The sequence below is a fragment of the Lingula anatina genome, chromosome 2 (genome assembly GCF_051362555.1).
Source record: "Lingula anatina isolate TDL-2025a chromosome 2, LinAna3.0, whole genome shotgun sequence".
Taxonomy (NCBI): Eukaryota; Metazoa; Brachiopoda; class Lingulata; order Lingulida; family Lingulidae; genus Lingula; species Lingula anatina.
Genome location: NC_141768.1, coordinates 36,947,422 through 36,975,369, shown reverse-complemented (window position 1 = coordinate 36,975,369; position 27,948 = coordinate 36,947,422). Strand labels below are relative to the sequence as shown.

The window sequence follows — 27,948 nt, the reverse complement described above, 5'->3', positions numbered from 1 at the left end:
CCTTTACATGAAGCAAAGTACTAATATATAATACAAAATATGAGGTGTTTGAAAGAAAAATTCGGACACTTGAATTCGTCTTGTTCAATAGGAGTCCTTTAAATACAAGCAGCCTTAAAGACCAGAATAATTTACGTAAAAATATGTTTTTTTTACCATTTAAAAAAGATTCGTGACATTTAGTTAGACTGCCCTGTGTCTGCTTTCGTTAAAAAAACAATCGTCATCGTGGCACAGGAACGGACCAGAAGATCTCGTGTTGTAAAGCGCCATCTATGGTGGGATTGGAAGAACTCATCTGCTTCATTCATGATTTCGTTTTGTTGTTGTTCGTCGGGAAGTGCAGAACAACGCTCCTGGCAGACGCCTTCTGGCCACTTCCTTTTACAGGTGCGCTAAGAGGGGAAAGGATGAAGTGGGAGTGGAATCCTTTTCACAACTGCGAGCGATTTGTACTGATTGCATCGGCGTCAATGCATGTGATCACTGAGAATAACCATGAATGACATTACTCGTTAGTGATAAAAAAAATGATAATTAGCACTGATACGATTGAACTTTTTGCTCTAATATTATAATGAAATAGGCATTTAAGCCTAAAGATGTGTGAATTATCACTGACAGCTATATACGTCACTCACGTGTAAACTGATTTCGTGTATTCAGACATATTAATACGTTTTGCAGTGATCCCCAGCTGACTTCCAAGTTCGAGTTCATTTAAATTTATCTGCTGGCTTTGGCCTGTTTATTTTGTGATACTGACAAATTCAAGATGATGTGTGAAACACTTGTGTTGAATTAGTAAAGTTTTGAGAAAAACATGGTCCAGGATACATGTAACAGTCCACATGTGTCTTTATATACAGTATATTTATTTAACTATTGCAAGTTATAAAACTCAGAAAATGATCTAACTTTGGGTTGTATTTAAACCAACTCCTTATGCTTCCCATAATGCCACCTCTCATAGGTGCAGTTGTATATGTGAGTGGTGCAGTCATACTGACAGTAATAATCTGTCAAATCTACCGATGTCGTAGAAAGAGGCACTATGAAGTTCCAGCTAGAGACATAAGTAAAGGCCACCGCTGGTCCATGGTTGATGCCTTTGACAAGCCAACATATTGTGCTGTCAGTGGGGAAAATATATCGCATGGAGCTTTCTGTGGCTCCTGTGGAATATGTGTTAATGATCACAATATGAAGGAAGCTAATGGGAACCTACCTTGTAAAGCTCTTGCGTCTAAGTCTGAAGTCACACATCACTGGGTACATGGCAATCTCCCGCTTAGTAGCAGGTGTTGCATTTGTGGTGAGCTGTGTGGAATTCGTCCTGAGCTGTGTGATTTCCGTTGCTGCTGGTGCCAAAGAACCATCCATGAGGAATGCAGGCATGAAAATGCTGGATACATACAAATTTGCGATTTGGGAGCATTCAAAGATTTCATAGTCCCACCGCACAGAGTGGAGCTCAAACTGGTTGGCTTTAAAGGCAGACGGCACTGGAAAGTTGGGAAAGTGCTCCATCCAAGCTCAGAAGACTGGAGGCCACTGGTTGTGATTGCGAATAGAAAGAGTGGAAATTATGATGGAGAGCATATCCTGCAGGTGTTTAGAGGGCTACTAAACCCAGCACAGGTTATGCATGGTTTTTGTTACTTTATTATTCATGTGATAAACATTTATATACTCTTTATTTAGTTTTGAAGATGGTTTATCTTTTTGAACACTTATTCATCTTATGGAAAAACAATTAAATCTTGAATTTTAATATAGCATTTTTTTCGCTCAATTGTGAAAGGTGTTTTTCTCTCGATATTTAGTTATGACAACCTGAAATGCTTCGTTGAAGAATGTTTTTTAAAACTTGATATTAACTTTCCATTTATTGATTATGTAGGTGATAGATCTGGCTGATATGCCACCAGGGAATGGTTTGGAGTGGGCTCATCTTGTCCCAGATGTCACCTGTAGAGTGCTGGTGTGTGGTGGAGATGGTACAGTAGGCTGGGTGCTCAGTGCAATAGACAACCTCAAGTTTAGGGTAATTGATTTTCCAATACAACTCTTGTGTTTAATTATGCATTATCCCATACACTGGACACATATATGTAGCTCCATTTCTGTTTTTCCTTACTAATTACAGATGTCTTTGTCTATATAAAGTAGACGTCTTTGCGGTCACAATCATTGCACACATACTTGTATAATTTCTGCTTGAACTTGTCTGATTTTGAGTCCATCAATTTTCACTGGTGCAGCATTCATCTGCCTGCAAGATAATTATGCCACATACTATTTGTGGTACCCTTCAACCAAAAGAAAATGGATGTACTTTTTACAGAACTTGAATAGTGTTCAAATGCCCTGAAGTGGCTTTTTCTTCAGTAAGCTCAAATTTGTTTAATTTTAACGTAATGTTACAAACTTGTACCTTTTTGTTTCCAGAAGTTGCCAGAGGTGTGTATCCTGCCCCTGGGGACAGGCAATGACCTGTCCAGGGTGCTAGGGTGGGGCCCAGGATACACCAGGGAGGTGGACGTCACATACATTCTGAACCAGATCAAAACAGCGAGAGTTGTCAACCTGGACAGGTCAGTTAAATGAGTGGATTTTCATAATTTAAATAAAATTTTTTTCTCATGTGAATAGTGAATGTAAAAAGGATATAAATTATGAACTCACTGTAATTTGCACTTGTTTTTGGAGCTGAAGTCAACCATGCTAAACTTGATAGATGTTCAGGTTTGAGGTATATTTGAGAATGTTTAGAAATACATGTTTGTTTTTGACATCTGAAGTTATTCAGGATATAAAGTAAATTCATAATTTTTTTTCCAAATTATTTATTTACTTATTTTTTGATTAATTTGATAACAGTATTTATGTCTTTGCTCTTTTAGATGGAAGGTGGAGATTAATTCCCAGAAGCGTTTTGGCATTCCCAGCAGGAGCAAGGTAAGATTATCAGAATAGGAAATGAAATCTCTATTTTTGACAGTATAACAGAATTCTTTTGTATTTAGATTCATTTTGGAAATGTGCCTGCCCCTAGGCTAGTACATAATGGCCATTTGAATTTCTACCTACAGCCCAAACCTGACCATGTGTGTGTACACACACGCCTGAACTCAAAGTTATATTGATGGTGAAAATAGAAAATATGAAGGATACATATAAGGGCTTGTGTGCTGGTCTGTTATATACCCTAAAACCCTCTGTAGTATTTGAATAATCATTTGTAATTCACAGGTGCTGATCATGAATAACTATGCTTCCATTGGTGTGGATGCCCTGGTTGCCTTGAACTTCCACAAACACAGAGAAAGCCGTCCCAGTCTGTTTGGAAGCAGATTTATTAACAAGGTATTGTTCTTTTATGCAGTAGTTTAATGTTTTTAGTTCTTTTAAACTGTATTTATCCAATTTGGACTGTAAAATAAAATTTTCAGGGTAGTTAGAACAAGCTCAATATAGACAGTGGTGCTGAAAATATATTATAAAACTCAATGTCATTAAACTTAATGTCCAGTATTAAAGGCCAATTCTTATAGATATCTATCAGGTATCATTAATTTTCATTAGCATACAATAAAGAAATCATTTTGTTTTTGGTTAATGAGAAATGTGTTACAATCTGATTGGATTGTGTTTTGAAAGAAATCATTTTGTTTTTGGTTAATGAGAAATGTGTTACAATCTGATTGGATTGTGTTTTGAGAGACCTGGTGATCACACCTAACACAATGTTGAGTTGTGATTGCAGCAAACACTGTGTGCCAATGTTTTCATAAGCTTGATTTTAACTTACGCAAAGTAAATGAGGTGCAGACAGCTTTTATTCTAGGAGGTTGTTTATAAGTAGAAATCTAACTTCTACTTATAAACAACTTCTACTTATAAACAACAGAACTACAGTATACAGTATGTATGGTAGTTCTGTATACACACACATTCACATGCACGCATGCATGCATGCATACACACACACACACACACACACACACACACACACACACACACACACACACATGCATGTGCACACACACACACACACACACACACACACACACACACGTGCATTGCTGTGTATGGAATAGGGTTAATAAAATTAACACATTTTATAATGAAAGTTTGTAGCTTGAATGCTTGATACTAAAGGTTTGGGTAGCACTTATAATATATAAAATTATTTTTTTAAAACCAGACCAAGACAACAAGAAAAAAAAACAAAGGAAAAAAACTATGAATGAAAAACTGTCACATGTTAGTTTTGGTTATCACTTTCCAACAGTTATTGTTACAGTAGTCTTCTTTATCAGAGTTATCAAATATGCCAATAGATGGCAGGTCCTGTCATAATTTTATAGGAGTTGTTGAAAGAAGGGATTTATCTGAAATATCTTCCATTTTTTTCAGTTGAAACTTCATAAAATTTATAGGGAAAGCCATTTAGATATTACTTCTTTTGTTTAAAATAAGTAACTGTAGCCTTCCAAAATTAAAATAATATACGATCCATGTAGTAACTTAGGGCAAAATATTGTGTTATTTTTCTTTTATGTCCCATACATAGTCATTTGGGGATATGCACCTATATCACTAAATAACTTTCAAATGTATAGTTCCTTCAGTTTTTATATATATATATATATATTAACAGTTTTGGGTCTATTTCATTGGTTGTTCTGTAGAATGAAGTTCTTGAGGTCAGTGTATCTTCACTTCTAACACATGTACATGATACAGTGAGAAATGGATATTGTTCTGTTAGTATAGGTATGCTAGTTAGTAAAAGCCATGTTAATCCATTGAGTGTATATGAAATAGACCACCTGAGATATCAAATATCACTTATAAGATGGATTTCTTGCTGTGCTTGTGGACACATCTATTTTAGCATGTGGTTTAGTTCTTATTTATTAGTACACAAGTCTGTTCTGACTAAATATTACTGAATAGCTGCAGGCATCAATGTACTGGTGAATGATCAGTAAACATTATTTTTCATCACTACCTGTGAAATTTAATAGTGATACATACAATTCACTAAACTTCACTTTTATGAAATGGTGTGGGCATATGGGCTGTCTGTAATGAAGTCAACATAAAGTTAAATATACCAGCCTTAAAGTATTTGCTTTCCTTAATATTTGTACAATTTTACAACCATTTATCTTCAGTGAGTATTCACATGGTATTGTGAACAAGCCCTGATGGTCGTTTTTGCATTCAACATCAAGACTATTAATGAACAGAAGTCAGGAAGTTAGGGAGTTACCTTACCAAATAGTAGTGTTATTCATTGGTATACTATTGTGATAGAGGCAATTATGTTCTCCTTATAGACATTTAATGGTGGTAGAGGTACACTAACAAAAACAGTATTGTCCATACCAGTGAGACATGCAATGTTTGGACTGTTCACACACACACTCACATGGACTGGAAAGGCTCTGGCAATAGGTTTTCTTATACTTTTGAGGTTCTGTGCGGTATTTTGATGAAAAGTTATCAAAATTTTCTCTGTTTTCTCACACTGTGACATGTATCGACTTAAACATTACCTTAAGCTCTATGTAGTTTGGGTCCAAAATGATGGTGAAAAAGAGTTCAAAATCTGGTTGAAGCCTTGTGAGCTAAAGTACATGTGGCTGTTTCTGATAACATGACTCATTTGTTGTAATCTGTCACCAGCCCAGACAGCAGATGTCCACCTATGCACAACATATGACTAAATGGTCAGTTGGCCTAATGCTTGGCTGGTGATCTTATACTGATTAAATGGAATTCTTCAGATCTCGGTCTGTCTTCCTTCCAGTGTGAACAAACCCTATCCTGGTGCTATCAGGACTCTGTCTCTATCCACATATTAATGTTAATTGATTGCTCTGCCTCAGGAGCTTTGATACTTTAAGACATGGACATAAGCATCATTGTCATGAAATTTCCAAAGTGGCCTGTACCCCAGGTGTTTCAACAAATCCTTCTATGTTGTAGACACTTTGCCCTCCTCTATAATGTTTCAGTAGATTTCACACCAAGGTGCCAAGGGTTTTGAATAATATTACTGTTAGCCTCTGTTAAAAGTTCTTACATCTCCATGCTGAGCCTGTATTCTGTATTAATGGTGCATGGCAATAGTTAACTCAGAAGTTTTCAATGTTGAAAGAGTACCAGTTTAGTATGGGATTATATCATTGTGGCAATAATCAGTCATAGGTATGGTACTGAGAAATGTTGATACAACAAATGATTTGGCCTGAATTTAGTTATTCTTTAGAGAACTGTGCTCTCTGATATAAGTTATTAGTGAAAGTAAAAGTGAAGTAAACCTGGTGCGTGTACAAACTGAAAATTTTTTGAATTATATCTCTCAAAGTACTGTCCATGTACTGTTTTTTCTTTCTTTTTTAGAATTTCAAATGATAAAAATGCACATAATTTCAAACAATAGAAATGCACATAAATGAATGTAGGCCACTGTAACTAAGATGAATCACATGTTAACATAGGCTAATGAAAATAAAATACTCAGTTCAGACCAGCACAGAATTAGGAGGACCTGCAGATTTCTTGCAGCGTGGGTCCTCCGATCTTAAGTATCTTCAAAGATTCCCCCTTGTCTGGTAATATGAACGGTTATAAACTGGAAAATTAGATCATATCATTTAATTTCCACTGGCAGTATGTGGTGTATTTTTAAAAAGAATTTTCAGATTCATTGCTCAAGAATACTAAAGAATTTTATTGGTTGCTATAACTTCAATTTTTACAGAAAATTAATTGACTGTATACTACTTCATATGTAATTTCCTTTATTATATCTATTTTTCATAATATAACATGTGAACTTCAAAAGTAGAAGTAGAAAGAATTCCAATTTAATTGATCAAAGAAAGCTTAAACCCACCAGTGCGGAATGAGTCATGATAATGTCTGTTTTGCCTGAACTTCCCCAATATTGTTTTCTGACACTGCAAGGTGGCAGACTTCAGGTGTCTATGGTTTATGTACAGTCCAAGCATGAAATCACCCCATGACCAAATGGCCACTTTGAAGAAGAAATAAGAATATCAATTTAGGATTGAATTTTCACTTAGTCACACTGACATTTTGAAGCAGAAATCGATAGGCCCCTTAAAAGATTTTTGTGATTATCTAGTAAGAAATTAAAGCTTTGACACAGCAGCAGGGTATAGACATAGATGTCAGGATAGAATAATTTAAGTGGATTTTATAAATAAGACATTATATGATGGGATAACTTAACTGGATTAAATTCGGGTTGGTAATGGAGTTTTTCATGAAAAACTGTTAAGGTTGCGACAGTTTGTAATGCACCATGAAGCAGAAAAAGAATTGAGCAAAAAAGACATTTGGGATTGAGCTATCATTATTCATCTGTTTTGTGACAAAATGGAAACTTGGGATATATTTAGGAAACAAACATGTGGTCTAATGTAAAATTCATCACATAATAAATAACAGAAATAGTCTGGTGATGACCATTAAAAAGTGGACATTAACCATCCCCCCTGTGGTGACAATATTCTGTTCACCTGACCAAATTAAGTGGTCATGATTTTTTCCCTTTTAAACAGGTAATAAAAGTCAAGCCCACCAGGTTGCAGTGTTTTATAGGATTCTCTATGGAAGAAAGATTTCAAGATAACACCTTGTGAAGAACTGCTTAGTAACATTCTAGGACCATCACCATCAAGAACATCAAAGAGGACCAATCTAAGAAAAAAATAACTAATGGAAATTAATCCACTACCCACCGAGAAAATAGGCCCTTAGGGAACTTTAATGGGTAATTCTGTTTCAACAATCACTGCCGGCTATTTGTATACAGTAACATTCTTAAAATCAACTTTGTTCTGAAATTTCTCCATTGAGAAAAAAATTTGGTGATTGAATCTCATCACTTCTCTCAGCAACTCTTGCTGTGACTTTGTTGCCATCTTGATGTCACTGTTGACTTTGTGTATTGAATTACCTTGAGTTGACAATTATGATAGCAGAGACGCCAGAAGGTGTCCAACGCCTTATTGTCACCAAAGGAGGGACAGTCTGAGCATCCAGCTTAACTAGGCTACCCTACCCCCTTGTCATAGATAATCATTTTAAAGTCGTAAAGTAAGCAGAAGGTGTCCCCTTACAGTCATTACAGCTATAGTGTCACAAAGTATGTGGTTTATTGGATATAAGGGTGAATTACTAGGTATTTTAAGACAGCAATATTGCTATTTCTTGCTATAAAAGACATGTTGTTGTACCAGTGCAACCTTAGCACCAGACTGTCTTCATAAATTATACGGTTGATTGTTTAAAAAAATGCACCTTTATACATTATAGCTGAAAACATTGCCGTTCATTGTTTCCTATCGTAAAGCAACTTTACAGAGGAAATATGGGTATACTATCTATGACCAGAAAATATTTGTAAGAAAGAGCAAAAAATATTGAAATGGCTCTGAAATGAAAAAGATTTGAAGGTATAGCGTGAACTACAGACATCAGATTTAATTAGTTTTCAGAGAGCCCCCTCCTTTGATAAAAAATACTGGATTTGTATACTGAGTTACTGTTCTTCACACCTGTAGTTGAACTGCTGCAGTGCGTGGTCTGATGTTAGAAAAATAATGAATACATAACATACATTTTTCTTTATCCATCAAAGGCTGCATGCTGTACGTGAGCTACATTTTGTGAGTCTGGTTTGTAAATTTGTTTTACTAGCATATTTTATCAAGACTGGTAATTTTTTTCCTTTGGTAATGATGCTGTTGCTTTTTGATTTGGTAAACAAAGTTTTCTGTTAATGATAATTTAAAATAGATGTTTATAGAGATGTGGATTCTTAAAAATCTTTCGATTTGAGGTACAGTTTTTTTTCCTTTTTATAACTCTCTCTTTTACTAGGAATCATCTTACTGTCCATGGCCCCACATCTCGTTATTATCACCACTGCCAGTGCATTAAGAAGGCTTTTAAGTTGATGCATTACAGGGAAAAGGTAGCAATTTATAACCAGCACCTAACAATTTTCTTTAAAGTATGACACCCAAGGAGATTAGGGTAAAATTCTGCCTGTTGCAGTCAGCTTGCTCAAAAACTGCTGCTTGAAGACCCCCCCCTTATACAAATAATTTGAGAAGGGTGCAGTGGGTTATTCTTGTAAATTTCTTAAAGTAATGTTCTCTTTGTAGAATACTGGAACCCAGAATAATGTGAACTACAATATTTAATTGCTGTTTTTTAAAGCTTGGGTAGGATGCTTGATGTGGTATGAAAATGAAGTACCTGCAGTATTGTTGATGATATGACAACTGCCATTTTGCAAAAAACATACATCTAGGCATCATACATTATTCAGCTTAGTTTAGGGAGGGCCAGATAGTTTTTTTAAAGATTGAAATCTAGATCTTGATCTCTTAATCACTGTTAGAAAATCAAGGAATATATAATGAAAATATCATATTACTTTTGGTATATCATAACAATAAAGCATACAAGTTTATGTCATGCGTCTGATGTTATCTTACCTGCCAAGCAGAGATTAATGCGTCATTTAAACAGCATAAGGAGTATTAGGGCAATAGTAATGGGTGCATGTCTCCTTATGACTGTAATATACTGGTTTAGAAATAATTTGTGGAACAGATCTCAGACATGAGAGGAGGTTGTTCGGCACATAGGGTGCCATTGTAATAGCAAATTTAATAAAATGTCTGCGTAACAAATAGGAATATCATTGAGATCTTGTATGAGTACTGTTTTTTTTTACAACATTCAGAATCCTCCTGTTGTGTTTTTGCAGTCATTTTAGTTCAAAAATACTTTCATGCTGAGATTTAATGAGTTTCATTTTGGTCTTCCTGCACTATATTGTGCACCCTTTCTCTCTCTTATGTTTCATAATAATGCTGAAGATGAATGGAAATCAAGAGAAAACAGACAAATGATGAAAGACCTCATGTCTTTTAAATGAATGCGTTCTTTCATTAGAGGCAAGTTAATGGAAAAGCATTGATGTTTTATAGCTATGCATATATAGGTGCTTACCTGTTAGAATTATAGGCGCAGCTATTAAAACTATAAGGCATAGACATAGGTCATTGTAAAGCCATTGTTTTTACAAGTGAACTACGTGTGGGCACCATTAGAGTACTGTTAAGGCCCTGTTTAGTGTGTACTAAATACAGTGTTGTTCTTACAATTTATACTATTAGACAAGCAAAAGATGCCACCCGAGATTGTGCACAAAAATATATTTCAGTTATTGCTTGGCACATATTACATGCATCTGTGGCCCTTTAGATTTAAAAAGATATTCTTTTGAGATTTTATTTCAGAACATTTGCTTCAGGTGGTGGCAGCAGAAATGACGTTTTCAGCCAAAAGAAACTAAAACATCTACTGGTATGGCAAAGTGTCCTTGCATACCATTCTTGGCACTTATTCACAATCTGTGTATGTGGGTTAGGGTTAGGGTTAGGGGTGTTATTAGAAATTATGTTCAGAAAGGCTATTGTCATTTTTAGTGGAAAAATGTCTGATACACATATAAAGGATTCTTTTCTTATCTTTAATATTCATCATGAAATAAATACTTAATAGATATTTTTATCCTCTTGTGCAGGACTAATTGTGAAACAGTTTTCATATTGTTGCTGTACAAAATTCATTAATTTTCTACTTTTGCATAGCTCATCTTAATCAACAACATCAAAAGTGATTTTACTGAATTCTGTATTGGCAAAGTTTAAAAGTAGTAATTAAATTTTGGTTGGGAAGTTGTAACAGCTGTTTTATGTGAGTGTGTTATTGCCTTTTCTTTTCCTGCTTAAGTCAAATCTTGACTAGCAGTGTAACATGTATGTCTGACTCAACTACAACATTTCAAATCTTGCTCAAGTTTAAGAAATACTTGCTATCAAGTGTGGTTTATAATAATTAGCACTGACAATTCATTAAAAAGAATCTTTGGGAATGGATGTTTTTTTGTTTTAAATTTAGAACAAAGTATTATGAAAAAGAATCTCATTTGAAACACCAGATAAAAAAGCATATGTGTGCTTTGGCTAAGATTAGTGACTGGGTTAGATTTTACATTACCTCAGACCAGAGAGAAAGAAATTAATTTCATTGATGCTCATTTTCAGAGTGCTATATATAAAGATAGGAACCTTGTTCTTGTTAGCTTTTATTGGCATTTCCTGAATGAGTGGTTGGAAATGATTTTCCTCCTTAGAGTGGTTTACATTTGTTTCTTTAAAGGTTTTTTAAAGGCTTTTTAGGCTGCGGCATGTAGAGACTTTTGTAAACAAGATTTATGAATGAGATTTGCAAAATCCATGGTTTCTTGTTAAGTGTCTCCAATGCACTGTCATATAATATAATATAATATAATATAATATAATATAATATAATATAATATAATATAATATAATATAATATAATATAATACAATACAATATAATATAATATAAATTGTACAATACAATATGAAGTGTCTAATCTTTCAGTTTTGGTACTTCACATATGGGACAAAAGATGTTCTGGAAAGAGAATGCAAGGACCTCCATCAGAAGATAGTGGTGAGTGCCTCCTGTACACAGCACGTAGCTGTGGCCTCCTCCCATGTCACATCAGATAACTCAAACTGCCTTGACACTACAGCAGTGGGGGCTGGCAGCACCTATACTTCTCTATTGTCACATATTATAGCCATCAATTTACTAAAGAGTATACACTGGATGGAAAAGTCTTTTTTTTTTTGGGGGGGGGGGGGGGGGGGAGAGGAAAAGATTGCAGCAACAGATGATTATCCCCCATTATATAAGCACAGGATTGGGGTGAATTTTTCTGAATATGTGATTGATTATTTTGATTGGAAACTCAGTCAGAGTTTAAGAAGAGAATTTGATATACATTTGTTGAGATATTGGGATATTTCTATGTTGTAACAGGTATTTTGGAAAAGAAATAATTTTGGTAGGTTGACCAGAAGAAGTCAGTTTATTAAGCTAGAGTATATAGACTTGCAATTGTCCTGTAAAAAGTGGTTTTCTTGGTTATGCATTTGATTTCAATTTGAAAATTAGATTCAACTCTAATTTTTTTTGTTTCACACCATGTTAGGATCTACAGGATAATTCAGGATAGTCATTTGTTGCCTGCCTGCCTACTGCTCACCATACCAAGAATCATATATCATCTCATGTAATGGCACACCCCATGCTTGCCTTGCCTTATTACTTGGCCTTATCTCAGAAGTGTTTTACTGCAAATTTAAAAGGAAAGATTGTGCATATTTTGTGTGCAAAAGTATCTGGAAAACAAAATGATGTAAATATACATATACATTATGTTTTCCAGATATATTCTTGTTAAGAATTGAACTTATTTCACTATCATGGATTATTAGTTTTACATTACAGTGTATATCCTTTGTTCTAAAACAAGAACTAGAGATATGAGTATTGATGTTGGTTTGATTCTCCCCAATTCCTTTAACTAACCTTACATGTAAGGCATGTACAGTAACTTACATGCCAGTATTTGCTATCCATATGTCAGTGCAGATTTTTTTCCAAATTGAAATCTATCATGTCATTTTTGGTAGGGTAAGTAGCTTAAAATCCCTTTAGTTCCCTTCATTAAATGTAATAAGTTAGGGCAGATCTTTATTCTCTTATGTATTTGCTCTCCATATGTTGGGGTATGTTTTTCAACTCGTGCTCCTTGGATATTAGCTGCAAATATCCCAAGAATGGCACTATCAAAACTTCTCAAATAAGAAATCCCCTTCTGAACACCAGTGCTCTAGCTCAAAGGTAAAGTTGTTGAAAGTTTTATTAGCATTACTCTGTGAAGGAATTCACCTGTTTTTAAAACCTGTTTGGTATAAGGCATCACCTTGTGTTAATTTATCGTGCACGAGTGCCAGCTCTTTAAGTCACTTATTTCTTAAATGGTTCCAATAAAAAACATGCACCAAAATTAGAATTGAGAATGACTGTAGGTGGTTGGATTGGCATTTTTGATTGATTTCGCAAAACATTTTTACTTGATTATATCATCAGCCCACGTATTGGAGTCTTTACATTTGTTTAGATGTACGTGTTACACCAATATTTTCTTTTTATAATAAGGGCTTTTTATAATAAGAATATGAAAATGCACCAAAAGGTTCTAAAGATTTTGGGATTTTTTGAAAGGTAAAAATAATGAAGTCGCAAATTTTCCACATCAGCTAAAAATGAGTGAAATTTAGACCTTCCCTTCTGGAACAACGTGATGGGGTATTGAAATAAAACAATTCTTCACATTTATACCCTAAAACAAATTTGAATGAAATAATTCTCCTTTTTAAATTTTAGTTGGAAATGGATGACAAGCTGATAAGCCTCCCTGATCTTGAGGGGGTTGTGGTTCTTAACATTGGCAGCTGGGGTGGTGGCTGTCAGCCATGGGGCATGGGAAAAGACATTCCAAAATCAAGGTAGTAGTAGTAGTAGGAGGAGGAGGAGAGAGAGAGAGAGATAGAGATAGAGATAGATAATACTTATAATTTATTGAAATACATAGATAAAATAACATTTTGTCCATGTGTAAAATCACTAATCTACAGAAGTTGATTATTTTTCATAATTAGATTTTTTTGTCTTTTTTACCAACATTTGGTTGCAAGGTGTCTGAATGTCTTTCAGTCTCTAGTTGTAAGTATTTAATATTGACAATGTCTCCTTTGCTCCAGGTATAATGATGGAGCTTTAGAAGTGATGGGGATTTACTCTTCCTTCCACATAGCCCAGATGCAGGTTGGCTTGGCTGAGCCACTACGGCTGGGACAGGCTAGTAAAGTCAAGGTATGGCTATGGCTGTTTTGTAACTGGTAATAAAGTATTTGATTTGTACTACTATTATTTCATAAAAACCTGTTGTTAATCATCTGTGTAACTTCCATCATCTTTCTGAATGGCTAAAGTAATTGAAATCTTTCTGCGGCACTTCTTTTTTTCTGTAATTATTTGGTTGGACAGTATCTGAATAAATGGATTTGAATATATATATAGAGTACCTTTGTATGGTACACGTACATGTATGTGAAGCTAATGTACAGAAAAATAAAATCATACATAACTTGAGCATGGGTGGTAAACCATTCATTTGGTAAGAGGAAAACCAGCTATTTAACATACAACCTCTTTTTACCAATTTGTTTTAGATCATACTCTTTGGTGGCAAGGCCCCGATGCAAGTTGATGGAGAGCCCTGGGAACAAAGACCCGCTGAAATCACCATTGTGTACCATAATCATGCCCGCATGCTGGCATCACTAGCTTCACAACAGAAGGCACTGTAACTATATGGGTGGTTATCTTGTCATGGAGACTAGTCAGCATAATATTGGTAAATGGCCGAATATTTCAACATGCTTCACTTCATGATGGTTATCTAGGTTTTTTTTACTAGTCAGCAAAGTGGTTGAATATTTCATCGTTTTTTCCAGAACATGATGATGATTCATAGGGCATGGCACCCCGAGAGTCAGATGTACTGGTATACCTGTTGCATAGGAATGCTGGTATTATTAGTTTATGTAAACAGGGATGATATTTTTCCGACCATTGGCAGATTTTTTACTTCCTAATGTTATTGACCTACTGTAGGTGGACCCCGTGCCATATTTTCCAATTTTTTCAGTAGATGGCAGTCTCATCTCTGTGTAAACCCTAAAACTTGGGGTGTAATAACATGACCAATCAGTGTAGTATCGATAAATGTCTGAATATTTGATTCCCAACTTGATTACGGTGGTTATCGTAGTATCTGAGACTAGTCAGCATAATAATATATTATTAATGTGTGAAAAATATTAAATGTATTTCACAATTTTCCCAACTTTTAATGATTCATTTGTTTAAGAATAAATGAACTGCTCAAAATGTTAACAGATTCTGGTAAAAAAATTAAATATTTTGACAACTATTTTCACAAGTTTAAAACATGTCGACATTAAAGACAATTCTCGGAAGATATGTCCACATAACATAGTTTTGATGTTCTCAACAGCCACAGTTAGGCACGTATGTTTATTGCTACACCTGTAATTGTTTTAATGAAGTATGTCCTGCTGAAATATAGTTTTCAGCACTACAAACCAAATTGTAATGAGTCCATAAGCAAATGTGTTTAAATGTTACAAAAAAAAGCAGGCAAGTGAATAAGTACATGACCAGGCCCAACTCTACATATGGTTTTATGTTAATATTTATTCATTTGATTTTAATGCAAGTGCTCCTTTCCCCTTTCTTGATGTTAATTTCAACTGTAAGGCAAGGCCAGCTGAATACAAATTGAGTGGTTTCACTTCATATTTTGGGAAATACGAGTGATAAGAATTATTTATGTTTATTAATATTTAAGTTATTTAGTCTATATTTTTATTACAAGTTATTTTTAAGTGTTTATTCTTAAAGTCAGTGTTTTTAAAATCTTCTCATCATTCTTTATAAGTTATATATAATAGAATTCCATGTTTTGATACTGTTAGTGAACTTGTTTAAATAACATCAGTGACATTGCACTGCGCCAACACATCTCAAAATCATCTATGAACACGGGACCTCACATTATTTTTCTGAGTGGGTTTCTCACACATATAGTGGGTCACAGAAGTGGACATGCCATAAACAGTATTACAAGCTTGGAGTGCACAATCAAACCTGGTGGCAGGGATTAGAGAGTTGAAACACTTCTCATAAAGGAGAAAATGAGCTGAACACTTGTAGATACATGTGTAAATGGAAAAAGAGCATTGACTACAATGCTTGTAAGTGAAGCACAATTTAATAAAATGCATCAGAGTGCTTTTCACTTATCCTTTTCTTCTATATTGGATACATTGCCACCTCAGAATATTGTTCCTGTTTACATCTACTTCAGACCCTTTTCTCAAGTACATTGCTCTAAGAAGGACATGTACAAAAGAAAGAAACATTTCACATCAGAAATACCTCTATTTTAATGTCATTTGACAGAAATTGCCTGATTAGAGCCCTTATGCTGTGCAAGAAAGAAAAAGTATATGGATGGTGTAAGTGAAGTTGGCAGCTGTATCAAGTCAGGTTCCTTTATAATGTGGTTATATGTAACTTTAAAAGTGCATTTCCAGTGACATTTTGGTAATTCTTTTGGTATGTTGCATCTCATCAGACTGTGTGATGATAATTACGTACTATATATCAAAGAAGTCAATTTGATTGCACACAACGTGACTGAATTAGGACAGTAGTTGGTGTGACAACAGAGGGATTAGATTGGATTCGTATGGTTAGAGATTGTAATAACATATTTTTTTTAGTTAAACCACCACAGCTTGCCTGGAAATGCAGGTCCAAGGGTTTCTGTACCATTTTTTGTAACACACAGGGGCAGATAGAGGCCACCTTCTGGGTCTACTGGAAGATGGTAATAATTTTTCAAGTTTACTTTGACGGGCATCTAATTTTTTGTGTCGAAAGACCTTCAGAAAAGGAGGATGGATCAACAAAGATAATTTTGAACTCTGACTATCAGAAAATATCTTTGGATCTGCCCCTGGCACAAGTATAGGTGAATACTAATGATGAAGTAATGTAGCAGCTATTCTCAACATGAACATAACTTGTATAACTCGGGTTAAATCTTACAGAACCAGCTTATGACTGTGACATTTGGTAAATATTTACACATTAAGGTATGAGATTACTAAGTTCTCCCCAGACTTCATTAAAAGCCCACTTGATATAACAGAAGTGGGTATTATGTTGGCACACTGAATTAGGGACTTCCCACAAAGGTCTGAGGTTCTCAAAGTTTTTTTTCTCTTTTAAAATAAATCACATCAGCAGAGATTGCTGACCAGTGAATTATCAAATGTTTTATTGAGTCCTGGACATTGAAGATTGCCCGTTTAAGACCCACTTTGGTCTCAGTGGTGTTACTGCATCAGTTTCTCTGTTGTTGAAAAACCTTTTCTAAATAAATGACCAAATTGGTGCTGTTTTCCCAAGTGAAATTCTTGAAATCAGAAGATCAGATCTTTTTGTAGGGTTCATCTTTCTCTCAGTCTGAAACAAATCTCTTCTTCTATAATATCTTACTGGATAGTATTAAAGCATGGTATTCATTTAGGTGCATAGAGTTTGTGTCTCTATTTTTGACAATGAAAGTGATGTTTTAAAGGATGTAAATGTCATAAAGGTTGTACCAGTACATTGCACAAGTAGATTATCTATTGTCAAGAGCATAACAGTTTTAGAGTAATTTTAGTATGGACTACAAAGGTAGGTTAATTACAAGAAGTAAGTGCAATATTTAAGGAATTTAAATGTGGCATGGTAGCATGGCTAGAAAAGAGATTTTTGGAATTCATTGTATTAAATAGCTCACACAAAATAAAATTGACAGTTAATGTATAAGGGATTTTGCTCCTTAACAGCAAACGGATACTACATTGCATTAAAGATGGTTGTATTGTACCAGTACCATAAGGCTAGTCTATTTGCCATGTATGCTTGTCTTGAGCTTTGGCAAAAAAACTCCATTTTATTGTGATATATTGAATGTGGGGCAATTTGATGAAAGAGACTAATTAGAGATGTTCTTTTGTATATCTGATAAGAGATTTTGCAACATTTGTGTGCACAAACATTTATACTTAAACTTCATTTGCTGTAATGTTAATGATTCATATGTCTTCTTGTTTGCGTTCTTAATTTTTCTATTTTATTGAGTACTAGTATTGGTAATTATGATAGTATTTATTAAAGATATACTGCATGTATATGTTAAAACTCCTGCTATACAGTACCAGTGTTGTACTAGACATGTTTCCAATTTAACTAAGTGTTCTCATCAAAGTTTCAGTAAGGTTTCAGAGGTGAACCCAATATTTAAGTTATTTTTCTGTTCAGCATGTTATTTATGAAACTCTAGCACTTGCCCCATATATTTCATGAATTTCCCCGCCTAAAATATTGCAGCTTTGTCTGAATGAGAAGGTCAGTCAACATATTTACATTTACTGCTAAATTCGTTCCCATCCCAACAATACCAGGAAATGCCAGTTTGTGCTCTGTCAAAATAAGTCCCATACTTTGCATATGTAGATGCAAATGAAATAATCACTTGATGACAGCACTGATTTCTTTCTCACAGTCTTCAATGAAGGGGTTGTCAATCTGGAACAGGCTTCCTACCACCTAGGGCGCATTTCCATAGATTTTAGATCGATCTATCCCCGTGGGGAGTCTCACCAAATTACAGTCAGATAATCCGGCTACAAGCTGTCAGGGGGTAATTAACTTTCGTGCACGCTTGGCTAACAGATATTTAGTGTGAACCCCCAGGGAGTTAGGTCGATCTAGTTGGATCGATCTCATCTCTGGGAATGGGGTCCTAGATTTAGGTATTTACCATCAGAATCCAGCCTTTTCTGCCTTGATTTCATCCGATCTCTCGTGGGGGAGGTATATGATATTCATCTCTCAGCATGCCATACAAATTATAGGATTTGTTGCAGGGTGCAGAAGTCCTTCCATTCATGTTAGTTATTTGAGGCGGTGGAATTATTTTTCAAATTAATGTGGGAGAAAGTTTGATTAATGTAGGCTATGGTTGGTACTGTAGTCAATGGTTCAGTGAACGCATCACTTACAGCTGTCTTGTTATCTGCCTTTCAGTTTCCAGTCAGTAATTTTTGTTTATTTTAAGCAGTGGCTGTGACAAACTTTGCATCATAATTGATTTATTTCGTTTAACGTGTTGTGCAATATTTTGTATGATTTATTCTTAAGTTTTTAGTCAGTTATGTTTCTACTTTTACACTAATGAAGAGCAGAATGTCTGAAGATGTTTTTCAGATCACTTTAATATTATTGTGAAAGGCATTATTAAATGTACTTGAAAAGTGACCAAATAAATGTGCTAGAGAGCTTTAATAGTTTTTTTTCCCATTTTTTTTTTCAATGTAAAACTGGTCCCTGTAAGCCATTTTTCGCTATTCCTAACATCTTCTGTGCATGTTTAAAATGATGATGATGAAAAAAGTTTTTTTTTTTTTAAATCAGAAACCATCCAGTGCATTCGCAAAGAATTTTGTCCCGCAGCATTTGTCAGCGTGGGTGATTACTGCCAGTTACAGGTGTACTTAGAAAGTATGCAGGCTTTTTTGTGTTGTTGTTCGTTGGACTCTCGAGGCAGTTTCATTGTTGTGTGGTGCATTGTTCACAGAAGGATGCCACAAGATCAACCTTGGTGACTACCAGAAATCTTTTTTCTTTTGCGCTCTTAGTTTTTACATGCTATGGCTTTATTAGCTGTGCAACTTGGCAATTAAGTGATGCAGTTTGATAAAATCACCTCTCAAATATCGAATAACGTTGCAAATCATGGGAAATTTGATCTCAAATGAACTGGTTCAATCTGTATGCTTTTATGTATATTTGAAAAAAAAATTATAACTTGAAAAATATTTGTCTTTAGAAATTTTCAAATATTCCTTTTGTCCATAATAAAATTTATTCAGAAATGAAATATTTGAAAAAGAAAACATTCTAACTTAACATTTTACAGGTAAAAATCCAGACATGCAACTAAATTTGCCTTTGGGAATTTTTATTCAATACAGAAAAAAGTCATCTAAACTTGTGACCCGAGCTAGTGCTAGACCTTCCACTGAAAATTGCTATAGGGGTTTTCATTCAAGACTGAAAGAAAGCCAGCAGAAATTCTGATCCAGGTAGGTGGTGTCATTTGTAGTCATGCTGTCGGGGAAGTGTCACAGCACAATAAGGAGTTGAGAAACTCTTGGCTCTGGGCAAAGTTTGTGATCCGTGCTGCTGGTATCAGGTCTCGAAAATTGGAATTATGCCACTGAATAGGATGAGACATGAAAGATATATGATATGTATAATTAAGTGGCGTTACGCTGTGTGTCTGAAAATAGTGGCATGTTTTTATAGCCATTTTATTAATTACACCTCGCACGAGATTATGCAATGTTTTTTATGTTGATGAATGCATTATGATTCCATGCAGTAGTAATTCAAAATTTATTGCATGCTTGAAGGTGTTAATCTACTTGACATGACACAAGAATGTGGTAATGTAGAAAAAAAAATGATGACTTTGCAAGGCAGACAGATTGTTGAAAGATTAATATATATAAAAAAAATGGTTACAAAATCAATATGGACACTTTTTCAAAATTTAAATATTTTTATTATCATTAATTCTGTATAACATTTTGTGGATTTCACCATTCACTTAAGTGATCTTTATACAAAAATAAGATTATATACAATGAATGTTGCCAATTTATATAATGACTTATTGTGTAAATTCTTTTTCCATGTACAGTCAAAAACATAATTGGGAATCTTTCGCCAAAAAAATAAAGTAACTTATTTGGGACAAACTTCATTGAATGAGGACTGGGAAAGAGCCTTTGTATTATAAGGAGCACTAAACTTATTAAAATTTAAGACAAAATAACATTAACAAAATATTCACAAGACTCACTTTGATGCACAAGACTAAAGAGAATGTTTTAAGTTGTCAAAATGACTCTTAAGAAGGGTAAAATTTGATGACATGCAGTGGTAAAACATTTATAAAGTACCCCTTTTTGGTACTGTATCTATTAATTTAAATGCAAAATAATTTGTTCTTAAAAAATTACCAGGGAACTACCAAGTTAAATGCAAAAGTGCTTAAACTCCATACACTTCAACAGAATTCCACTTTGGCAGTGAATAAATTCTAATGCAATAGAAATGTTCTAAATGCAATAAAATGTCAACTATATTGATGAGATACAACATACAACAAAGATTTAAAAAGAGATGAAAAGGAAACTAAGGACCGCTGGCAGCAGATCACTCAAACATTTAAATGCAACTAGCCTATTTTGGCAGGGAGTGCTTTCTAAATGCAATGTAAATTTGACAACTGAATTATGCTATCAATAATGGTGCAACGAAAAAAAAAAAAAAAAGCTTACTAGGAGCATTTCAATTCTGCTTTGGAATAAAACTGAGCGAAGTTCAAAAGTCATTTCAGTGACAAATTGCAGTCACAAGTAACCCAGACACACAAATGCTGCATAATCAAGCTATTAGTACCACAAATGTCATGACAAGTTGACACATATCTCAATTTTGATAGGTGCATAACATAGAGCTTATTCTTCAAAAAATCTAAAACAACCTGTCTCAAACCCAGTATTACTGGGTCATGGTTTAACTTAAAAAGACAAGGAAAAAAAGACAGTTATGATTTCTCATTATTACTTAGGTAGTAGCCATAATTTGTGCTCGTAAGTTTATATGGGAAAAGCTTGCTTTCTATTTGAAGTGAAACTGTAATGAAAATGTGATGGAATTATTCAAAGTGAATCTTTTGAGAAGTATGGAGCTTCTATAAATCTTCTCAACGGAATGTATCATTTTCATGACAAATCCTACCATAACTAGTATCAATATTTTCCCACTACTCAGAGCAGTTGGGCTTTCACACATCCTCTTACATATTTTACAGATTATGTACAATTTACAACATTTTGCATTTTATACAACATTATTTACAAGGCAAATAGCACCAATGCAATAAGACTAATCAAATTTGTGTCATACTCTAAACAGTCACCTTAGGGATGAATCACAAAATTTATCAAATGAGAAATGGTGGGTTATTTCAAGTGACAGTCAGAACTCAAACACTGGTCACAATCAATCCCAAATTACTGCCGATCCATATTACTACTCACACAAGTGGTAACTAAGCACACATATTCAAAGACACATCAATCACAACATCCCCAAAGAAAGGTGACTATGACATTTCATATGTCATATTTGTCTGGAATTGCTGCAGTCAAATATGAAATGGGCACACTAATTCAAAACCACAGACCACTTGTAATAAATAAGGCAGTTTGAATATGACAAGCTGATTGGAGAGCCTCGGTGCTGGGTCCCTTGTTAAAGGGGCCCTACAAGCTAATAAATGCAGATAAAAATTCTGATTCATACAAATGTATTGGAAAATGCTTTGTTCCCATCATTGAGAAGTCTATACAGCACAATTATCCTGCCAGTGTGCAGTAAAATGCCTCTTATCTTCAGAGGAGAAGTCTATAACTCACAACCAAGGTCAACAACTTGAATGTTGGAGTGGATTTTCAATCAGTCTCAATTTTGGCACCTTTTTACTTGACAATTTTTAGAGTGGATATTTGATCTCAAATGTCATTAAAAGACAAATTTCTTATTTCAAAATAGTCCAATCTTTTGTGTGGTGTTGATAACTTATTGGCCACCAGCTTGATCTCCCATTTACTGAATATGTTGGCGGGATTCGGTTGCAATATCCCGTCAACAAAAATCTTGAAGATGAGGAGTCTTGGCCAGTTGCTCACAACAGCCTTTTGTTCTCTTAAGGACTATTTGTTCAAAAGGACAATATGGGCGTCTGGATCTCCCAATGAGCTCTTCTATGGCCTCTTCAACTTTTTAAGGTCCATTTTCTCATTAGAGCCGAATCCTCTTATAAGCTGATGGAATTTCATTTTTTCTTCGGCATTCTTTTTGTCTGGTCTTGACAGCAAGGAACAATTTGGTCTTTTTTTGTCACCTCCCTGAAGACGTATGGTGACAATATTTTAGCTTTTACCCAACACTGGGTGGTGATATTGAATTCCCCCTTGATGATCATTTAGTATGTCCAACTGGGTCACATGAAAGGGGACTGATAAATTTTCCCATTGTGTTTCAATATATCAATTTTCTCATATTCTACTTCAGCACAGTCAGCAGTCGGTTTATCGTAAAACCGGGGGGCACTTATTGTCCTTTTGGAAAACTTCATAATCTCTTCTCTTGCAGACAGCACCCCTTTTTGTTGGGACAGTGGGATGCTTGTTCCGTCTTTGTCAGTCAAGTCGACAAGGATATATTCCTTGTTTTATTGCTTGGTGTTTTAACCTTTCCCAGTCTTTTAGTAAAGGCGCACACTGCAACCGCAACTTTCCTAAACGCATTCTTCCTGTGAACAGAAAGTCTCCTTCTCCATGGCGGATGCCACATTTTAAAGGCGCTACCACAGAGCCTGTATATTTTATGTCCCCATGAAAGGATTGGCGCTTAAACCTTGTGATTTTCTGTCGAACTACACTGGCAAGTTGAAGATGCATGGTTGTTTCTTCCAGTTCTTGATTATTTTCAACCTTCTCCATAGCACCTATCACAACTGGAAAAAATAAAAAAAAATTTAAGTTTAAGATTCTTTCATAGCAAACTAATATCTTATCAATGATTTTCAGAAACATAAACATGACTTTCAGTTAAGAAGTAGTTACAGGCTTGGTTTCTGAAAATTATTTTCTATTCCAATTTTTGTTGGTGTTGTTTTCTGGGCATTTTATGTTTAAAAAAAAAAGTCCACCAGCAAAGTCAGTTGTAAAAGGTGAGACATGGGTGGTTCTGAACTTATAAGCGTGCCCAAGCCTGGCAGGACAAAAGGCACAACAACATCTGGCTCTGATTTAGACTAGTTTATAAAAACATGACCAACTTTACTACTGAATTACATTTTCTTTTTTTTTTTTGTCATTCCTTTGTTTTTTTTTTCTATATGCTTCACAGTAACAGGGAACAATTCACTTCCTTGACAGCAAGCATTCTTTCCAATTTAATTGCTGAGACTTTTATTGAGCTTTTCTAATAAAATCAGCACCTGCTTTTTAATATGACACATGACAAACTGCAGAGAGTGACTAGGCCCCCTGAAATTCCAGTGTTTGTGTGTTTATACTCTGGCCATCAGCTGCACACATGGTCCAATTGACTATTTATTTTTATTAAGAGGTGCACACAGTGCAAAAGGCTAATAGGTTAACTACTACAGAATGGTCAACCCTGAGCATACAAAACAACCCCTAGCATGAAAACACCCCAAAGTAACATGCAGAATATAATAAAAGTCAAATGAAACATTATTTTAATAAGGTACATCAAGGAGAAATGCTGTGTATCTCTGCTTGATTAAATTAAACATGACTGTCAGCTTCAATTTCTTAATGAATTTTCCTTGGTGTCAGAGCCAACATAATCTCTTGATTTTTGTAACTTAATAAGAGTGGCAAGTGATCAAAGGAATTTGGACAGGGACATGGGGTTCACCTGTCCACCTTTTATCAGCCCTCTTATGATATGGAGGATGGAATGTGTTTTCAATAAAGCAGCTTAATTTTGAGATGAATTCAAAACTACCATAAAAGACTCCTCTTAATAAATCAAGTGCTGCTATATTTGACCTCCCCGGTCTTAAGTGTGAAGTGGTAACTACAAGGGCAACTGTTCAAGTTCTTTTAAAGGTTTTTTTTTATAATCTTCCGGACCACATAAATAAGACAGGACACCAACAAGTTTACATCAACAGAATTATGCCGTGACAATCCCAAAAGTATGAGGCAGAACAAGACTATTATGAAAAGTATGATGTCCCTTTGCCAGATTTACAAGACGCTGCATGTAAAATCCAACCACCTGTGGTTTACCTGCACAATAGGCTTAATCTGACAGCCTGGAGTCCCCGCTGGCAGTGGAACAAACTATGACCATACAACAATGAATTATCTAAGACCAGGGAGCACATCCCTAATGCCATATTTATAGAGTTGTTAAATTACATGGAAGTGCATGCAGGATTGGTTTAGTTTTCATAATTATGATGGATTTTCACCTAAATTACCAAGAATGACCAGGAAATCTGCCAATCAAGTAATTTTGATAGTAGTTGATTATAAGATTACTTTTATCCTGAAGAAAATGACAGCTTGATGACTGTTAATTGGGCATCTTGCTAAAAAATAATTTCTTGTCACACTTGTGAAACACATGGTAAAGAAATTTTCTCATTTGGTTTTATTGTTATTTGAAATATGTCCATATTTCCTTTTAAAATGACTTGCCAAAGTTACTGTTTGTTCCACATGTTGTGGCGACCAATTCCCGCCAAAATCAACCTACATAAATTATCACATTTACTTTGTTTAAAATTCAGGCACAAAAGGACAGAAACTTTTTTCTGACTTACATGCGAGAAAAATATCAAATTGATATAAAATGTCAATATCATTTTATATGTTGAAGGAGCATGTGATAGGACTCAATCTTTCATCCTCTGGCAATCTTTTTTCTACTGACACCAAGGGAACACCAACAATAAACATACTGATACACCTATTAGCAGCTTCACAGTTTAAGGATTTGACCAGCTATGAGGATTAATTGCTCAATTCATTGCCACAGAAGGGGGTTTCCTTATCCCCAAAAGATTACACCATAGGTTTATATCCAGGCACCTTGGAATGACACATTCACAAACTGAAACAAATCACCCAGATCCTGCTATGTTTAGCACAGCAGAATGCCAAATTAATGAATAAAATACTTTTTGCATGCTGCACATAAACTCTTTATCCAGAAAATTTCAAATTTGATTACCAGTTCAAAGATTGATGCTTCTTTTAAGATAAACAGCTGTAAACAGAATACCATCTGGGTAAAGTGAGGTGGTGGATAGATTTCACCTCAATAGCTAAGCTAAAATGGGGCTCAAATATGATGTAAAGGAATTTTTGACAAAACTTCCAATGTGAATTTATCATTATACTAATAATTCCTGGAATATTTCATGTCAAGTTATTGTTCAAAAATGTAACAACCAGGTCCCTCCCTCATAAAGTTACTTCAGAGTATTTTTGTAATCAGGGTTAAATTACCAGACAGAGAATGCAATAAAAAATGCCTGATTTCCTTTGCTTTTGGCCTGAATGCAAGTAATTCTTCAGTATTTGAAAGTTTAGATTGACAAGAGGCATTTAAAGAACCTTAAACAGGCATTCATGGGTCTTTTCTGAACTAAATACAGACATTAGTTCTGCTATATGTCAAGCCAGGACCAGTAAATATAAGAGAAAAAAAGGTTTTGTGCATTGAAGCAAACAATTGAAAGGAGCCTCAGTTTAAAGTGTGCAGCTGGCTGCACAAACTTTGTATAATATCTTCTCAAAAGATGGAAAAGTAATAACAACAGTTTCGTCACTATTGTGTATCATTTTTTCAAAATAAAGCCAAGATCATAAGAGGTACCGGTGCATATTTTTCAGTTTGAGTTTATTATGGGCAGTTTTTACTTCTAAAATAATATCCTACTTATAACATAGATTGGTGCATGAGATAAAGAAAGCAATAATTTGATTAATTTATGAAAGTATGTTTAATGAGTGTGCAACTGACTGCTAAAACTGGCCCCAAGAATTGCAAATAACATTGCCAAGCAGTTAAACTTGAGGCATGTTTCCAGAAAGGATGTGTTAGTTTAACTTAGTAAGCAATAATTTAGTAGGAAGACTAATTTGATCAAATACAAAATGATGCAGTTTTGTGCTGTTAAAATGACTGCACTAAATCAGGCCAGTTCATTTCTAGTGGAAACAGGTCTAAAGTGTATGTATAACAGAGCAGTTACAGCAACACTTCAAACAACAAAAATAGTCAACTTACCATATTCACTTGAGCAATACGCATTTAACAATTCTTCATCTGTACATGGTCGACACTCTGAAAATAAAAATGACATCCATTTTATTTTATGAACTAGAAGTATGCTGAATATGTATCTGTTACAAAATGTTCTGTAACTATTGATTGGCACCTGCCTAATAATTTTCATGAGTCTAGCATATTATTTTTCTTGTGACAATAAAAGAAATTTTGCTGCTTGTTGATGTTGTGAAGCAGTTGCTAACTTTGCCATGGTTTGTTATTTAATCAAAACTGTGCTGTATTTTCTAAATAAACTTTCTCTCAAAAACAGCAGATGACATATACAATACTTTTAACACCTGAAAATACCTCTATTCATCACAATTACAAGACTTTTAACATTTGAGTTTCGGTCCCACAAAATGTACCCGTGTTAGATATTGCTCAATGTTGGCCATAAGATTTTTTGTAATAAGATTGTTCAAATACAATCCTTCAAATTTTTAAACATTTTATGGGACTAGTAATTGCATTCTAATTCCCAGTTGTATTCTAAAACTTTTATTCAAAATTCAAGAAATGCAATTTTAAGAGCTAATTTATTTAAAATTCAAGTTAATTCCTAAAAGAACATCTTTTTTGTCAACAATATAATTTTATGAAACATGGCAAGCTGTTAGTTTCAAGTTTTTCTTTATTTCTAAATAAATATTTGCTTCCTATTCACATTTAGAACACCTTTCTCATGAAGAAAAAACTTTTCCATGCCACAAAAGGAAATAAGATATAAAGATGCGGGTATATGGAATAATTTATTATTTTTCCACCTTTATAATCAAACAAATGCCTTCACCTTGACCAAAAAAAAAGCATAAAGATGAGAACTGGTATCTTGTCAGATGATGAAGCGCATCTAAAAATGTTCAAAGACACGAGTATGGGAGATGTGATGCCTAATGCAGGGAAAATCCACTCAGTACCAGCATAAAGCACCTCAAATATCACCTTCACACACAAATGATTGCAGCTAGATTTACACATGCCATGAAACTAATGCTCTGTGACTTTTCCATTATATGTACCAGAGTTTAACATCAACAAAAGGTTATTCTATAGATATATATTAGGAAACTTTTCTGTTAGAGAGAGGAGCGGGGTCCCAGCTGTGCATTTTTACCCGTTAAAGAAAAAGTTTTAAATACACACACATATATATACCTTAGTTAGAGGAAGAAAATAATGAATCTTCAGTGCAGAGGTGAATGTCTCTGATATCAATAGTCACTTAATGTTTTTCATGTCTTGTCATTGCAATTACTGCTGGTAAAAAGTGACA

The 27,948-nt window shown here is 34.6% G+C and overlaps 2 protein-coding genes across 4 annotated transcripts in view; one reads left to right on the top strand and one right to left on the bottom strand.

Annotated features, from left to right (window-relative positions):
* Positions 1-265: 265 nt before the first annotated feature.
* LOC106156632 (diacylglycerol kinase epsilon) lies at positions 266-22,751 on the top strand. 3 transcript variants are annotated; one of them, XR_015333280.1, is made up of 11 exons: positions 266-1,641; positions 1,904-2,047; positions 2,452-2,597; positions 2,907-2,961; positions 3,256-3,369; positions 11,538-11,609; positions 13,395-13,516; positions 13,772-13,883; positions 14,243-14,427; positions 19,131-19,317; positions 19,691-22,751. XR_015333280.1 is itself a non-coding variant. In XM_087007135.1 (10 exons), the coding sequence occupies exons 1-9, from the start codon at positions 946-948 to the stop codon at positions 14,378-14,380; spliced, it is 1,599 nt and encodes a 532-aa protein (XP_086863261.1). In that variant the 5' UTR covers positions 266-945; the 3' UTR covers positions 14,381-14,427; positions 19,131-22,751. The 3 variants fall into 3 exon arrangements, 2 of the variants coding, with proteins under 2 accessions (XP_086863261.1, XP_013387424.1); XM_087007135.1 differs by having other exon boundaries at positions 19,131-22,751; XM_013531970.2 differs by lacking the exons at positions 19,131-19,317; positions 19,691-22,751 and having other exon boundaries at positions 14,243-19,001.
* The window catches only part of LOC106156631 (meteorin-like protein), a 23,612-nt gene continuing 15,924 nt past the window's right edge, over positions 20,261-27,948 (bottom strand). Inside the window, exons 3-4 of the mRNA XM_013531969.2 lie at positions 26,631-26,687; positions 20,261-23,310 (exon numbers count right to left, since the gene is read on the bottom strand). Of these exons, the coding sequence (XP_013387423.2) occupies positions 22,994-23,310; positions 26,631-26,687 (374 nt within the window). The 3' untranslated portion in view covers positions 20,261-22,993. The remainder of the gene's footprint in view (positions 23,311-26,630; positions 26,688-27,948) is intronic.